Below are 17,239 nucleotides of genomic sequence, written 5' to 3'. Positions count from 1 at the left end.
TTACCATTTACAGTAAACAAAACAAAAACAATAAATCCAGAAGCGAAGAAGAATGCGCAAGATCTAGCAGACAAAATGAGGAGGGCAGAGGAGCAACTGCGGTTAAGGAAAGAGGAGGAAAAAGCAAAGAAGAAAGAGAAGACAGCGCGCGTTATGGCGTACATGAAAGAGTGGCAGAAGGTCAAAGATGATCTAGAGTTGGAAGACCATAAGGTATTATAATCTTGAAATATATGGGAAAGATGATGGAACAATTCTATAAATAAATAAATAAATCGTTCATATTTTGCAATAATTAAAAACCAACATCATGTAATGTTTTGGTCTTGTGTAAAACTGAAACAATTTGATAAAATTTGCAATGTATCAAATGTGAACGTATACTATGTGTAATACTTGTAGAGTCAACCATACTAAGTGTAAGATTTAACCACTTGATGCAGTTCAAATATATTATTGTTTATTATGAAAAGTCAGATGGAACAAGTAAAAAATAAATGAGAACACTCATTTTGTCATTTACAATTTTGTAGGAAAAGTGTTGATTAGACATATTTTCATATCTTTCAGGTTCTTCCTAAAGGCACTCCAATATTAATGGACGGTATAGATTCGAAGCATTTCGGTGATTTACTCTCCGTTCTCGATTTTGTGCACACATTCTCCGAAGTGCTCAAAGCCAAGGACGTTTTCCCAAACGACCTGGACTTGGAGATGTTCCGGAAGGCTCTGACGATGAAGGAATCTGCGGGGGTTTTCTGTGATCTGATACAAATGTTCTTGAGCGCAATATTCTCGCTGCAAGAAGATGAAGCGGAGGAATACAATGAGAGGGGTGGCATACAAGAGTCGACAGGTATGTTGAATATAAATTTTACATTTTGGAAACAAAAATAAAATTTCAGAACTTAAACGTAACAATAATTTTCCCAGAAGTTAATTGTAACAATAATTTTCTACATAAGTTAATCGTAACAATAATTTCTCTACAAGTTAATACTAACAATACTTGTAAGTTAATTGTAACAATAATTTTTCTACAAGTTAATCATAACAAGAATTTTCCAACAAGTTAATCGTAACAAGAATTTTCCAAAAAGTTAATCGTAACAATAATTTTTCTACAAGTTAATCGTAACAATAATTTCTCTACAAGTTAATCGTAACAATAATTTTTCGACATGTTAATTGTAACAATAATTTTTCTACTTGTAAGTTAATCGTAACAATAATTTTGCTACTTGTAAGTTAATCGTAACAATAATTTTGCTACAAGTAAATCAATAATTTTTCTACAAGTTAATCGTAACAATAATTTTTCTACAAGTTAATCGTAACAATATTTTTTCTATTCATAAGTTAATAATTGTTACAATCGTAACAATAATTTATCTACAAGTAAATCGAAACAATAATTTTTCTACAAGTCAATCATAATAATTTTTCTATAGGAGGAGGACTGTGCAATTAAATTTCCTTTTCAAATTTGTTTTTAGCATTTTAAAACAATTAAAAAGGCTCAACATAATATTATGATAAAGTAATTTTAATCTCTTTGAATTATTTAATGAGTGAGTCTTCCAAATTACTTGAATTATCAGTTAATGTATACTGAATTATTCACAGAGGATCAACAAGACACGGAAATGGGGTTGAACCGTGCGATAGAGCTAGCGACTAAGGCCAGCAAGTGGTCGCACACGTACCTCGGCACACCGCTTGCTAAGCTGCCGCTAGACCCCAGTACAGTTAGCGAGGTTTTACGGTAAGACTTTTTTGTAGATTATTTATATTTAACTGTTTTTGTTAGCTCGGTACTGTCTTTAAATAATGTAGTGGTAGTATTTTTTTTAACGTGATAACGTTTTTAAAATCGTTTTAGTCGGGTGACATGTTCAGAAACTTGTGTCACACCAAAACCTCACGAGCGCGATCGCAGGTATAACGAGAGAGAAGGACCGATCTCCCGTCTCATCTCGAGCGCTGCCACTGCATTATGTTTTCACGTAAACATCTCGATCGTAAACCTACTTTACAAACAACCAATTTTTTTTCTAGGTAGTTTTTAGTTTTCGAATATTATTTCATCCTGTTATTTTTTTTACTTGAAGCAAGCTTTTTTTTTTTAATTCAAAAAACTGTTCAGGCATTTGACCGCGATCTCTCCTGATATTAAGCGCAGATGCGGTCCACTTGGTTATATTTGGTTTTTGAATTTATTTATTTTTAGATTCAAAATGTTTGTTTCGTTGCTTAGTTTTGATCTATATATTAATATTGTTTTTTTTTGCATTCTTCGCAGGTTGCACCTCCTATCATCGGGAAGCGAAGCCGGCGGGCGCTGTATAGCGTGGCGCTGCCACCAGCGCGGGGGCTACAGCTCGGCGGACGACCCGGGGCTGCGGCTGCGGCTGCAGCGGCCCGGGCTGCTGCGGCGCCTGGCGAGCCAGCACGTGGCCGCGCTGCTCATTGGTGAGTGTCAGAAGTGAAACTTCAAGATACAAAGATGCCGAAATGGTCGTCTTACGACGTCACGGCGTCGTATTGCCATGTCGCGACCTTGACATTTACTGTCAACGTGCCTGGCCGCGCTGCCCATTGGTGAGTGTCAGAAGTAAAACTTGAAGATACAAAGATGCCAAAATGGTCGCTTTACGACGTCACGGTATTGCCATGACGCGACCTTGTCTACTCTCAATGTGCCTATGTAGTTGTGCTACAGAAATTCTATGGAGAAAAACTCGAGAAATAGAGATTCTGACCCTTCTAAAGAAAATCAAACCGTGAAGCATTGAGAACAAAAAGTTTTTCTTAGTTGGCATTTTAAAATACCTATGTATAAATTTATAATTTCAGACGACAAGTTCGCGATACTACAGTGTCTAATGAGTCAAGTATTGAGTTATGCGACAGTGCGTGATTTGGTGGAAGAGAGACTGGAAGAACACAGGAATCTCAAACAGGCGTTGAGAACATTACAGGTAAAACAATATTATTTAACATCGTGAAAATAGCACAAAAATATGATAATAAGAAACATTTTATGCAGCATCATATGTGCGCTCAAATAGATATAAAATAAACTTAATTCAAGTAACAATAGAGTTATTTTCTCAATGTCAAAAAATATTGACTACATTATAACATCAACATTCAATTAAAGACATTAATTTTGTAATAAATATAATCTTGCATTAAAAACACTAAAACTTCAGATAAACGAACGCAAGCGCGAGCCGCAACTGTCATCAGCGCGCATGGAAGTAAAGCGTGAAGCAGCAGCAAAGAAGGAAGAACAGAAGTTAACAGGAGACAAAGCGAAGCAGCTGGATGAGCAGGTGAAGGTGGACATCGACAAGCTGATGAAGGACAACGAGACCAAGAAGCAGGAGTACTTGAAGAAGTCGAAAGAGCTGCAAATGCAGCTGTTCGAGTATACTAATTTTATAGGTGAGTTAAAGATCTAAATTGCAAAGTCTCCAATCTTTTTATCAGTTTAGAAGCGCTTTCATTCAATGAATTAATAATTGTTTGAGTCTGAAATGTTGTGCGAAGTGACGCTAGGCACGAGGTGATGAAGAGAACGTAAAAATTTCAGTGTACTTTGTACCTTTTCGTAACAGCTAGATTTCATATGATAATTCGTAAATAAAATGTAAAATAGGCCCCAGGTGTGAGCCTTGTGGAACACCCGAAGTAAAAGATTTCTATTCGTAACCATTAACTGTCACTTGTAGCGGCCTATTGCCTAATTTTGCATAATTATGTTGCAAGCCACTGAAAAATACTGTAACATACTATATTAGTCCACAAATGCAAATTCCTGACAATTTTTAAAGATCAGCTAATGATCCACTTTATCAAATGCTTTAGTCAAATCAATAATTAAATTTTGTTTGTTTTGAATGTCAGTTTTATTTTTTTCTTTCTTAATCATCAAGTGTTAGTAATTAGGACTTTTTATTTAATAATGTGCAAGATTTATTGTTTATAGTTTGCTTGATATTTATAACTTTTTTATTGGCCACCGCTTTTATAACGTAATCTGTCACTGTATTCATGTGTCTCGTATCTCCATAGGCATGGACCGCGCGTTCAACCGCTACTGGGTGTCCCGGCGGGTCGGCGGGCTGTTCGTGGAGGCCGTGTGCGGCCCGCTGCGGGGCCCGTGCCGCGCCAAGCCCGTGCCGCGACCGCCGCGGGCACCCGCCGACGCGCCCGACCTGCTCGCCTACGTCACCGACCTGTACCACGCGGGGCGCCGCGAGCGCGGTGAGTGTAGCCAAGCGTGTGCCGGCCCCCACGCGAAATGACGAGTGATACGGGACACGACGTTTGTGATGCCTTGACACAAGCATGCGTAACACGAAGTGCGAGACACGACACGACACACGGGCGCAAGATACGTGGACACGTCCTGCATTATAAATTACACGGAATTCCTGACATATGGTTACATATTTTGAGTTACGTAACATGTGACACGTCATATGCCAATATGGCATACGTTATCCGTACGTATGTATAGCTAAATTTAAAATAATCTGTATATCTTCTTAAAGTTAAAATTTTGTCCTCTGATATTTGCAACAAGAGAAAATGGCCATTTCATAATTATAATATGTGAAAAACTAAAGTTTGTTTATTCATATGTTCACAGAGGGCAGCGACAAAGAGAACGAGTCCGGTTCGAATTCGCGCGGCAATTCTCCCAAGAAACCGCTGACCAATGTTAACGGAGTCACCAAGATGTCTCCAGACAGCATCCAGCATATGCGCGAGCTCATGGTCTGCACGGCGGACGTGAATACCTGCTATGTGCATGGGAAGGTGAGCTTTAGTGATTGGGGATAAGGTTCACATTTCTATGTTACTTGATATGTCAATAGAATGTAATACAAGCTATGTGCATGGGAGGGTGACCTTTAGTGCTTGGAGTTAAGGTTCATATCTGTATGTTACATGGGATGTCAATAGAATGTTAACGTGCTATGTGTACGGCAACGTGAGCTTTATGACTTGGAGTTAAGGTTCATATTCGCACGATACCTGAAAGGTCGACGCGATGTGCCTTTTACGTGCATGGTAATGTGAACTTTATTCACTAGGTTTAAGGTTCATTTTACCTTTACATAAAAATGTTAAGCTTTCGATTCTTATGTGCAAGGCATTAAAAGGTTAAAAATTATGAAAATTTACCAGAAAAACCAGTGATTAATCTCTTTTTTAATTTTTCTTGTAATATAATTATTTTAACGCGATAACGAAGCAATGTGCGCTTGAGACGGAGCATATTTTTTTTTAATAAACCTTTTTTTACAGAACGAAGGTCCCACCTGGTGGGTGTACAACACGGAAGAGCAACTAGATGCTCTAATGCAAGCGCTAAATAAACGCGGTGCGCGGGAAGCGGAACTACGTCACGCGCTTGATTCAGAGCGGGACGGATTGCGTGCGCACTTAGCACGCTGTCCTTTACATGCACTCAATATGACTGTACCACAGGTGATAATTAATGGTTATTAGTTGAGATGGTTTAATACTGGGGAGTAGGGGAGGTGCTAATGCAAGCGCTGAATAAGCGGAGTTATGTCACGCGTTACATTTAGAGAGAGATGGATTGCGTGCGCATTTCGCGCGTATGGCACGCACTCAATATGACTGTACCACAGGTAAGTGGAATCTTTCATCGTAAATCTGAGGAAAATTTAATCTCAACTCAAACTTAAAATTAGTCTTCTTTGAAAAGGATTTTTGACACGTCATAGCATAGATTTACCATTTACCCCTTGTTTGGTAAGCAGTTTTCACAGAGAAGAAATTCTCCATCTTGCTTCTTTGTACTGTTTGAGATGCACTTCTAAGCCAATCGGATCTGTACGAAAGGTACAGAGATAGATTATAATCTGGATAAGAAAGGCAACTTTTTACCCGGTTTCCAGCAAATTATTTAATGACCTTAAATATTTTAACATCATCGGCATACAGTAAGATATCCGACTTTTCAATTACATCCAAGATTTGATTCTTGACTTATACCAGATCGAGTAGAATAAGAATCTGAAATATACGGGCCATATTTTACAAATTGTTTCCGATCCCTAAGATAATTTGAAAACAGCTTGAGCAAAGTCGGGCCACATCCATGATCTGCTAACTTCAACAACAGTTGAAAAAATTATGAAATTTATGACCTTCTAAGCCTTTAATGCTTCTATTTTTCCAGCCAAGTCCAGTAGCCCAACCAGCCACCCGCCGCAGAGGCCCTCAACCCTCACTAGTAGTGCCAGAAGACTGTTCTCTAGCGGAAGCCCTGGAACTGGCCTTCCGTGATCAATTACTTGAACTGGAGGAGAAGATACATCATGGGTGTTTGGGCGCGTTGAAGGTTAAGGTGAGGAGATTTAAGGATTTTGTAGAGATAAAGAGACTATTATGGATCTTACAAGGATAAAATGAGGTTTTGGCAGTGTCCTACTATAAACAAACTAATAAGCGTCGTCAAAAAATGTCCGTTATGTAAAATGTTCATGGAAATAAACACCTTATTTCGGGGCAGTAATGTTCAAAATCTATTGTATCGCATATTAGAAAACTCTGCTTTATTACACGTAGGCAGAGTTTTGCTTCATACTGACGGACGTGAATCTAGTTGTTTGTACAACAAACAATGTTCTATTCACATTTTAGAATGTACTCGTAAATTAGACTGCCTATAATTATTTTAAACATTAAATTTAATCTAATAAATTACAGGATCGCGAAGCGTGGCGTGGTACTATAATGTTGCGAAGTTACGACAAACAAGCAGAGTATTTAAGTTGGGGGCCCAACGGGGCTTTCCGGGATGACACGCATTTGCCTGATGGAAGATTAGTGACCAATGGGGGTGAGTAAAATGTGGTATATTATGATGATAAATAATAAATAATATTGGGGGCATGTATATTGCGTCATAAAGTTGTATATTATTTAGTGAAAGATCGAGTTAAATCGATTTATGCATAAAAATATTACAAGTAAGAAGCCATAGTTTTTGTGAAATCATAAATTTAAGATATTCTTTTTTATTTGTATTCAATAATATTCCAGATATCAAAGAAGATCCAGATACAAAAGAAATCCTAGAAAATAAATACCGCGATCCCGGCTATTACTTGGATACAGCTAAACCGAACGGCGTGAAACTCGAACCGAGTGAAGGTTATGAAACCAAGCCGGAAGTTATACGTGGTCTTGCGAGTGCGCTGTTACAAATTTCACAGGGGATTCATCATAAATATTTGAAGAGGCCGCTTGGTAAGTTCAAAGAAGGCGGAACATCACTACATAGTATAAAACAAAGTCGCTTTCTCTGTCCCTATGTCCCTTTGTACGCTTAAATCTTTGAAACTACGCAACGGATTTTGATGCGCTTTTTTTTTAATAGATAGAGTGATTGAAGAGGAAGGTTTATATGTATAACATCTATTAAATAGTGGAGAAGTACTGTTATTTTTTGAGGTTTCTAATGTGATGTCGTACATTTTTTCCGCTTACATTGCAAACGCACGCTCCCTACGAGTTTTATCAAAATAATGTACTAAGTATTGTACACATTGAAAAGGTCTACAGAAAAGTCCGCAATGGTATATGTCTATCTCTTATGGATAACCCACAATAACTTTTTTTTGTCATTTACTTTTTACGACAAATAATGGCTAATTTTCGAAGCGATTTTAACCAATACAGCATTAATCCTTAACGAATTAAATACCTTGAATACATTGTTCATTTAATATAGATCTATATTGCCCTTTACACCGTATGATTTAAGTGAATATTTTTGAAGATAATACAGATTTAAAAATTGCGGGACGTAACGTTTGCGGCGGTACCGGCCGGCCGCCATTGCACCCGTGCGAAGCCGGGGCGGGTCGCTAGTTTTACATAAAACACAATTTCACATCCATCGCATTGATAACATGTGCGAGAATTCGTCAGATTTGAACGATCTGCAAAAAATTGGTTGTCTGTAAAGTCGGTTTACTGACGATAGTTGAACGTGACAACGTCCGATTGTGATTCTTGGTCGCTCGATCCGCGCTCTCGCTTGCACTTCAAGCCTTACATGGAACGCCTCAGAGCGAGGTAACGCCGCATGAGTCATGTTTTTACGCGCGTGCAGCCGGCTCTATCGAATTATAGGACGTTGTCACGTCAAAAAATTATAAGTCAAATGAAATGATCTACAAAAAAAATTGTTTGTTGATTTCACTTTCATGATCATGTCAAAGTTTGGTTAATAATGTCTTATCGTCAGAAAAAATTGCACTTACTTTAACCAGCCAACCAGCCAAACAGCTGATTCAGGCTAACTCACGCTCACTCACGCTAACTCACTCTCACTCATGCTCACTCACGCTAACTTACGCTCACTCACGCTAAATCAGGCTAACTCAGGCTAACTCACGTTCACTCAGGCTAACTCACGCTAACTCAGGATCACTCACGCTCACTCACGCTAACTCAGACTAACTCACGCTAACTCAGGCTCACTCACGCTCACTCAGGATCACTCACGCTAACTCACGCTCACTCAGGATCACTCACGCTAACTCAGGACCACTCACGCTCACTCATGCTGACTCACGCTCACTCATGCTGACTCACTCTCACTCACGCTCACTCAGGCTAACTCAGGATCACTCACGCTCGCTCACGCTAACTCAGGTCCACTCACGCTAACTCAGGATCACTCACGCTCACTCAGGCTAACTCACGCTCACTCAGGCTAACTCACGCTCACTCACACTAACTCACGCTCACTCACGCTAACTCACGCTCACTCACGCTAACTCAGGATCACTCACGCTAACTCAGGACCACTCACGCTCACTCAGGCTAACTCACGCTAACTCAGGATCACTCACGCTCACTCACACACGCTAACTCAGGACCACTTACTCTTTCACGCAAATACTACTGAACCGATTACAATGAAATTAAGCATACATATAGAGGGTAACTTGGATTAACACATAGGATAGGTTTTATCCCGGAAATCCCATGGGAACGGGAACGATGCGGGTTTTCCTTTGAAAAAGCGAAGCCGCGGGCGGAAATCTAGTTTAATTATATATGTTTTCATTTTAAAATATATTAAAATATTGTTAATGACAGCATAATGCTTCGGGAGTAAAAAATAGTAAAAATTAGTAAAGTATGTATTTTACAGAAATTATAGAAAATTTAAAACTTTTAACTTCCAATAAAATCAAATAATTTATTTATAATGAGATCCTGAGTTAGCGTGAGTGAGCGTGAGTTAGCCTGAGTGAGCGTGAGTGGTCCTGAGTTAGCGTGAGGAGCGTGAGTGATCCTGAGTTAGCGTGAGTGATTGTGAGTTAGCTTGAGTGAGCGTGAGTTAGCCTTATACAAATAAAATAATAAAATAATAATTTGTGAAAATGTGTAAAAACTGATCATTCACTATACTGTTTGCCATTTTCCACACAACCGCAACCACCCTATATCCGCTTCCAGGTCTCGACGACAAGGAGCGCAAGGACCGCGAGGCGAAGAACAAACCGCTGGACCTGGACGCGCTGGAGCGCTGGGAGGTGTCGCTGATGGGCAGCCGCAGCGTGGCCGGCCTCACGCTGCACGCGCTGGCGTTGGAGCACAGCGTGAGCTGGGCGGCCAGCGTGCTGCACGCCAGCTGCCGCCTGTGCCGGCGCCGCACCGACCCGGACAACATGCTGCTGTGCGACGGCTGCAACAAGGGCCACCACCTGTACTGCCTCAAGCCGCCGCTCGCGGTATGTACCAGCCGGCCCACGCTGGAGCACAGCGTGAGCTGGGCGGCCAGCGTGCTGCACGCCAGCTGCCGCCTGTGCCGGCGCCGCACCGACCCGGACAACATGCTGCTGTGCGACGGCTGCAACAAGGGCCACCACCTGTACTGCCTCAAGCCGCCGCTCGCGGTATGTACCAGTTTATCATAACATTATAGAGCTCGTCAGCCAGCGTGCTGCACCGCCTGCACGCCAATTGCTGACTGTGCTGCCTCTGGGTGCCGCTAGCAGCGGTAATGTACCAGTATTGTACCGTTTTTAGCTGTGTAGGTAGGATCGTGCTAGCCAGCGTGCTTCACGCTGCTTACCAGCAACAACTGACGCAAGTCAAACCTCTAACGGTAACATATTACCATCTTTGCGACTTGATAATTAAAGAGCACGCCAGCAAGCGTGCTGCACGCGTAACAATACACAGAGTAACTGAACAAGCCGCTGCACTATGCTTGATATAGTAAATAACACACTGAGTGAAACCAATGCTATTTATTTATTTTATTTATTAATTTCTAAATATTCTTTTCTATCTTAATGTTATGTTGTACCTTAGAAATGTTGAAAAGTTTAAATAACAAAAATATTCCTTATTTTCACGCATCAGACGGGAATTCAGCCGATAAAGGTAATAAAAGAAAAAGAAAAATTCATGTAGTAGTTGGATTGAGTTGTGATTAGTTTTTCTAGTTATTCTTTAAAAAAAATATACCACTATCAACTATCATAATTTAATAGTAGTTTGGTGCAGTTGCAGTTGATCCGGCTCGAAGGACCAAAAGATTGCTTTTTGTTGCGTTGAAATTTTACAAAGAAAAATACTGGTTGAGAATCGTTTTTTTTTATTTCTTTTATTTGAAGTCTGTCTTTACCAGGTACCGCTTTTTACGATGCATGTTACTGACAAATAAATATATTACTTATCACATTAAATAAATTGATTACAGAAAGTTCCAGAAGGCGACTGGTTCTGCGATCAATGTAAGCCGAAAGAGAAGACGCCCAGAAAGCGGAGGAAATTGTACACGGATGAGGAGATAGAAGATGAATTGGATGAAAGGTAAGAGATAGAGAGATAATCTATACTTCTATACTAATATTATAAAGAGGAAAAGTTTGTAATTATTTATGTATGTATTGTTTTCACGCATAAACCTCTTAACCGATTTTGATGAAATTTGGCACAGACTATCTTTAGACCCTGAGAAAGAACATAGGCTACTTTTTATTGCGAAATATGTACCACGGGTGAAGCGCTAGTTATAAATATATTCCAATATTTTACTGGAAATAGAAGTGTGTAGAATATTGGAATGTTGCTGTAAACATTTTCCTCAATTGACGAAAAAGTCTGTGTAATTTTTTTTTGTCGATTTGATTAAATTAATTTTATCCTCGAAGTGGGCTGCCTATGTTGGCGAGTTATTTTCAAAACTCAAAATGCGCGTGCAGTTCGGAATTAGTTTACGCATTCCGTGCGTGCGCATGCGCAGTTAGCGTCTGCTGGTGTTATATTTATTTATTTATTGAAGTGAAAACATCTTTAGCGGCGTTGAGCACTTTTTCTGTAATGGGTATAAAATCTTAAACTCGCGTCAGAACACGTGACCTGATCGAAAAAGCGTAAGACGGATACCATTCCAAAATATCAAACATGTTCAACGTTAATAATCAAGTGTTCACTTCTGCCGGCACTCCCGGAGTGCAACCCGTTTTTTTTTTTTCAAAACTTAAAATGCGCGGCAGTACGGAATTAGTTTACGTATACCGTGCGTGCGCATGCGCAGTTAGTGTCTGCTGGTGTTATAATAACGTTGTAACGTGTCGCATGGTCGTGCGCAGCTCGGAGCCGGTGTCGCTGGGCGTGTGCGCGACGTGCGGCAGCGGCGGCGTGCTGGCGGCGTGCAGCGCGTGCGGCGCGCGGCACCACCCCGAGTGCGCGCGCCCGCGCCCCGCGCGCGCCTCGCGCCGCTGGACGTGCGAGCGGTGCCTGCGCCACGGTGAGTGTGTGCACCCCGCATTATGTCCACGGGGCGTGGCAACTACAGCGAATGCCACGGTGAGTGTGTGCACCCCGCATTATGTTCCACGGGGCGTGGCAACTACAGCGAATGCCACGGTGAGTGTGTGCACCCCGCATTATGTTCCACGGCAAGCGGCAACTACAGCGAACGCCACGGTGAGTGTGTGCACCCCGCATTATGTTCCACGGGGCGTGGCAACTACAGCGAATGCCACGGTGAGTGTGTTCACCCCGCATTATGTTCCACGGCAAGCGGCAACTACAGCGAACGCCACGGTGAGTGTGTGCACCCCGCATTATGTTCCACGGCAAGCGGCAACTACAGCGAACGCCACGGTGAGTGTGTGCACCCCGCATTATGTTCCACGGGGCGTGGCAACTACAGCGAATGCCACGGTGAGTGTGTGCACCCCGCATTATGTTCCACGGCAAGCGGCAACTACAGCGAACGCCACGGTGAGTGTGTGCACCCCGCATTATGTTCCACGGCAAGCGGCAACTACAGCGAATGCCACGGTGAGTGTGTGCACCCCGCATTATGTTCCACGGCAAGCGGCAACTACAGCGAACGCCACGGTGAGTGTGTGCACCCCGCATTATGTTCCACGGGGCGTGGCAACTACAGCGAATGCCACGGTGAGTGTGTGCACCCCGCATTATGTTCCACGGGGCGTGGCAACTACAGCGAATGCCACGGTGAGTGTGTGCACCCCGCATTATGTTCCACGGGGCGTGGCAACTACAGCGAATGCCACGGTGAGTGTGTGCACCCCGCATTATGTTCCACGGGGCGTGGCAACTACAGCGAATGCCACGGTGAATGTGTGCACCCCGCATTATGTTCCACGGGGCGTGGCAACTACAGCGAATGCCACGGTGAGTGTGTGCACCCCGCATTATGTTCCACGGCAAGTGGCAACTACAGCGAACGCCACGGTGAGTGTGTGCACCCCGCATTATGTTCCACGGGGCGTGGCAACTACAGCGAACGCCACGGTGAGTGTGTGCACCCCGCATTATGTTCCACGGCAAGCGGCAACTACAGCGAACGCCACGGTGAGTGTGTGCACCCCGCATTATGTTGCACGGGGCGTGGTAACTACAGCGAACGCCACGGTGAGTGTGTGCACCCCGCATTATGTTCCACGGCAAGCGGCAACTACAGCGAACGCCACGGTGAGTGTGTGCACCCCGCATTATGTTGCACGGGGCGTGGTAACTACAGGGAACGCCACGGTGAGTGTGTGCACCCCGCATTATGTTCCACGGCAAGCGGCAACTACAGCGAATGCCACGGTGAGTGTGTGCACCCCGCATTATGTTCCACGGCAAGCGGCAACTACAGCGAACGCCACGGTGAGTGTGTGCACCCCGCATTATGTTCCACGGGGCGTGGCAACTACAGCGAATGCCACGGTGAGTGTGTGCACCCCGCATTATGTTCCACGGCAAGCGGCAACTACAGCGAACGCCACGGTGAGTGTGTGCACCCCGCATTATGTTCCACGGCAAGCGGCAACTACAGCGAACGCCACGGTGAGTGTGTGCACCCCGCATTATGTTCCACGGGGCGTGGCAACTACAGCGAATGCCACGGTGAGTGTGTGCACCCCGCATTATGTTCCACGGCAAGCGGCAACTACAGCGAACGCCACGGTGAGTGTGTGCACCCCGCATTATGTTCCACGGGGCGTGGCAACTACAGCGAATGCCACGGTGAGTGTGTGCACCCCGCATTATGTTCCACGGGGCGTGGCAACTACAGCGAATGCCACGGTGAGTGTGTGCACCCCGCATTATGTTCCACGGGGCGTGGCAACTACAGCGAATGCCACGGTGAGTGTGTGCACCCCGCATTATGTTCCACGGCAAGTGGCAACTACAGCGAACGCCACGGTGAGTGTGTGCACCCCGCATTATGTTCCACGGGGCGTGGCAACTACAGCGAACGCCACGGTGAGTGTGTGCACCCCGCATTATGTTCCACGGCAAGCGGCAACTACAGCGAACGCCACGGTGAGTGTGTGCACCCCGCATTATGTTGCACGGGGCGTGGTAACTACAGCGAACGCCACGGTGAGTGTGTGCACCCCGCATTATGTTCCACGGCAAGCGGCAACTACAGCGAACGCCACGGTGAGTGTGTGCACCCCGCATTATGTTGCACGGGGCGTGGTAACTACAGGGAACGCCACGGTGAGTGTGTGCACCCCGCATTATGTTCCACGGCAAGCGGCAACTACAGCGAATGCCACGGTGAGTGTGTGCACCCCGCATTATGTTCCACGGCAAGCGGCAACTACAGCGAACGCCACGGTGAGTGTGTGCACCCCGCATTATGTTCCACGGGGCGTGGCAACTACAGCGAATGCCACGGTGAGTGTGTGCACCCCGCATTATGTTCCACGGCAAGCGGCAACTACAGCGAACGCCACGGTGAGTGTGTGCACCCCGCATTATGTTCCACGGCAAGCGGCAACTACAGCGAACGCCACGGTGAGTGTGTGCACCCCGCATTATGTTCCACGGGGCGTGGCAACTACAGCGAATGCCACGGTGAGTGTGTGCACCCCGCATTATGTTCCACGGCAAGCGGCAACTACAGCGAACGCCACGGTGAGTGTGTGCACCCCGCATTATGTTCCACGGGGCGTGGCAACTACAGCGAACGCCACGGTGAGTGTGTGCACCCCGCATTATGTTCCACGGCAAGCGGCAACTACAGCGAACGCCACGGTGAGTGTGTGCACCCCGCATTATGTTCCACGGCAAGCGGCAACTACAGCGAACGCCACGGTGAGTGTGTGCACCCCGCATTATGTTGCACGGGGCGTGGTAACTACAGGGAACGCCACGGTGAGTGTGTGCACCCCGCATTATGTTCCACGGCAAGCGGCAACTACAGCGAATGCCACGGTGAGTGTGTGCACCCCGCATTATGTTCCACGGCAAGCGGCAACTACAGCGAACGCCACGGTGAGTGTGTGCTACCCGCATTATGTTCCACGGGGCGTGGCAACTACAGCGAATGCCACGGTGAGTGTGTGCACCCCGCATTATGTTCCACGGCAAGCGGCAACTACAGCGAACGCCACGGTGAGTGTGTGCACCCCGCATTATGTTGCACGGGGCGTGGTAACTACAGGGAACGCCACGGTGAGTGTGTGCACCCCGCATTATGTTCCACGGCAAGCGGCAACTACAGCGAACGCCACGGTGAGTGTGTGCACCCCGCATTATGTTCCACGGCAAGCGGCAACTACAGCGAACGCCACGGTGAGTGTGTGCACCCCGCATTATGTTCCACGGGGCGTGGCAACTACAGCGAACGCCACGGTGAGTGTGTGCACCCCGCATTATGTTCCACGGGGCGTGGCAACTACAGCGAACGCCACGGTGAGTGTGTGCACCCCGCATTATGTTCCACGGGGCGTGGCAACTACAGCGAACGCCACGGTGAGTGTGTGCACCCCGCATTATGTTCCACGGGGCGTGGCAACTACAGCGAACGCCACGGTGAGTGTGTGCACCCCGCATTATGTTCCACGGGGCGTGGCAACTACAGCGAACGCCACGGTGAGTGTGTGCACCCCGCATTATGTTCCACGGCAAGCGGCAACTACAGCGAACGCCACGGTGAGTGTGTGCACCCCGCATTATGTTGCACGGGGCGTGGTAACTACAGGGAACGCCACGGTGAGTGTGTGCACCCCGCATTATGTTCCACGGCAAGCGGCAACTACAGCGAATGCCACGGTGAGTGTGTGCACCCCGCATTATGTTCCACGGCAAGCGGCAACTACAGCGAACGCCACGGTGAGTGTGTGCTACCCGCATTATGTTCCACGGGGCGTGGCAACTACAGCGAACGCCACGGTGAGTGTGTGCACCCCGCATTATGTTCCACGGCAAGCGGCAACTACAGCGAACGCCACGGTGAGTGTGTGCACCCCGCATTATGTTCCACGGCAAGCGGCAACTACAGCGAACGCCACGGTGAGTGTGTGCTACCCGCATTATGTTCCACGGGGCGTGGCAACTACAGCGAACGCCACGGTGAGTGTGTGCACCCCGCATTATGTTCCACGGCAAGCGGCAACTACAGCGAACGCCACGGTGAGTGTGTGCACCCCGCATTATATTGCACGGGGCGTGGTAACTACAGGGAACGCCACGGTGAGTGTGTGCACCCCGCATTATGTTCCACGGCAAGCGGCAACTACAGCGAATGCCACGGTGAGTGTGTGCACCCCGCATTATGTTCCACGGCAAGCGGCAACTACAGCGAACGCCACGGTGAGTGTGTGCTACCCGCATTATGTTCCACGGGGCGTGGCAACTACAGCGAACGCCACGGTGAGTGTGTGCACCCCGCATTATGTTCCACGGGGCGTGGCAACTACAGCGAACGCCACGGTGAGTGTGTGCACCCCGCATTATGTTCCACGGCAAGCGGCAACTACAGCGAATGCCACGGTGAGTGTGTGCACCCCGCATTATGTTCCACGGCAAGCGGCAACTACAGCGAACGCCACGGTGAGTGTGTGCTACCCGCATTATGTTCCACGGGGCGTGGCAACTACAGCGAACGCCACGGTGAGTGTGTGCTACCCGCATTATGTTCCACGGGGCGTGGCAACTACAGCGAACGCCACGGTGAGTGTGTGCACCCCGCATTATGTTCCACGGGGCGTGGCAACTACAGCGAACGCCACGGTGAGTGTGTGCACCCCGCATTATGTTCCACGGCAAGCGGCAACTACAGCGAATGCCACGGTGAGTGTGTGCACCCCGCATTATGTTCCACGGCAAGCGGCAACTACAGCGAACGCCACGGTGAGTGTGTGCTACCCGCATTATGTTCCACGGGGCGTGGCAACTACAGCGAACGCCACGGTGAGTGTGTGCACCCCGCATTATGTTCCACGGGGCGTGGCAACTACAGCGAACGCCACGGTGAGTGTGTGCACCCCGCATTATGTTCCACGGGGCGTGGCAACTACAGCGAATGCCACGGTGAGTGTGTGCACCCCGCATTATGTTCCACGGGGCGTGGCAACTACAGCGAACGCCACGGTGAGTGTGTGCACCCCGCATTATGTTGCACGGCAAGTGGCAACTACAGCGAACGCCACGGTGAGTGTGTGCACCCCGCATTATGTTGCACGGCAAGTGGCAACTGCGAACGTCATGCGTACGAGGGTGACAACATTGTGCTTGATTGTACGACGATTCTCTGGGCGCCGTATGTGCAGCGAACATTAAACTTGGTAATAAATTTGCCTAAATTCTCTGACAGAGTGCATAACAAGAAAGGTAAGGTGAATGATTAACGTCCAGATAGTGTGCGCGATTGTTCAACTACAACGCCATATTTTATTCATAA

The 17,239-nt window shown here is 46.3% G+C and overlaps 1 protein-coding gene across 1 annotated transcript in view; it reads left to right on the top strand.

Moving 5' to 3' along the window:
- The window catches only part of Acf (ATP-dependent chromatin assembly factor large subunit), a 33,617-nt gene that overhangs the window by 3,211 nt on the left and 13,167 nt on the right, over window positions 1–17,239 (top strand). Inside the window, exons 5-19 of the mRNA XM_090112264.1 lie at window positions 14–213; window positions 571–856; window positions 1,627–1,765; window positions 2,303–2,472; window positions 2,857–2,981; window positions 3,216–3,450; window positions 4,081–4,272; window positions 4,661–4,830; window positions 5,323–5,505; window positions 6,227–6,394; window positions 6,757–6,889; window positions 7,093–7,299; window positions 9,526–9,965; window positions 10,778–10,890; window positions 11,673–11,824. Coding sequence (XP_089968390.1) covers window positions 14–213; window positions 571–856; window positions 1,627–1,765; window positions 2,303–2,472; window positions 2,857–2,981; window positions 3,216–3,450; window positions 4,081–4,272; window positions 4,661–4,830; window positions 5,323–5,505; window positions 6,227–6,394; window positions 6,757–6,889; window positions 7,093–7,299; window positions 9,526–9,965; window positions 10,778–10,890; window positions 11,673–11,824 — 2,913 coding nt within the window. The remainder of the gene's footprint in view (window positions 1–13; window positions 214–570; window positions 857–1,626; window positions 1,766–2,302; window positions 2,473–2,856; window positions 2,982–3,215; window positions 3,451–4,080; window positions 4,273–4,660; window positions 4,831–5,322; window positions 5,506–6,226; window positions 6,395–6,756; window positions 6,890–7,092; window positions 7,300–9,525; window positions 9,966–10,777; window positions 10,891–11,672; window positions 11,825–17,239) is intronic.

Source organism: Colias eurytheme, chromosome 18 (genome assembly GCF_061535395.1).
Source record: "Colias eurytheme isolate Ceu_HAF_F1 chromosome 18, ilColEury1 Martin Lab GWU primary, whole genome shotgun sequence".
Classification (NCBI taxonomy): domain Eukaryota; kingdom Metazoa; phylum Arthropoda; class Insecta; order Lepidoptera; family Pieridae; genus Colias; species Colias eurytheme.
Note: the sequence above shows the minus strand (reverse complement) of the source record. Positions and strands in the feature narration are given on the sequence as shown.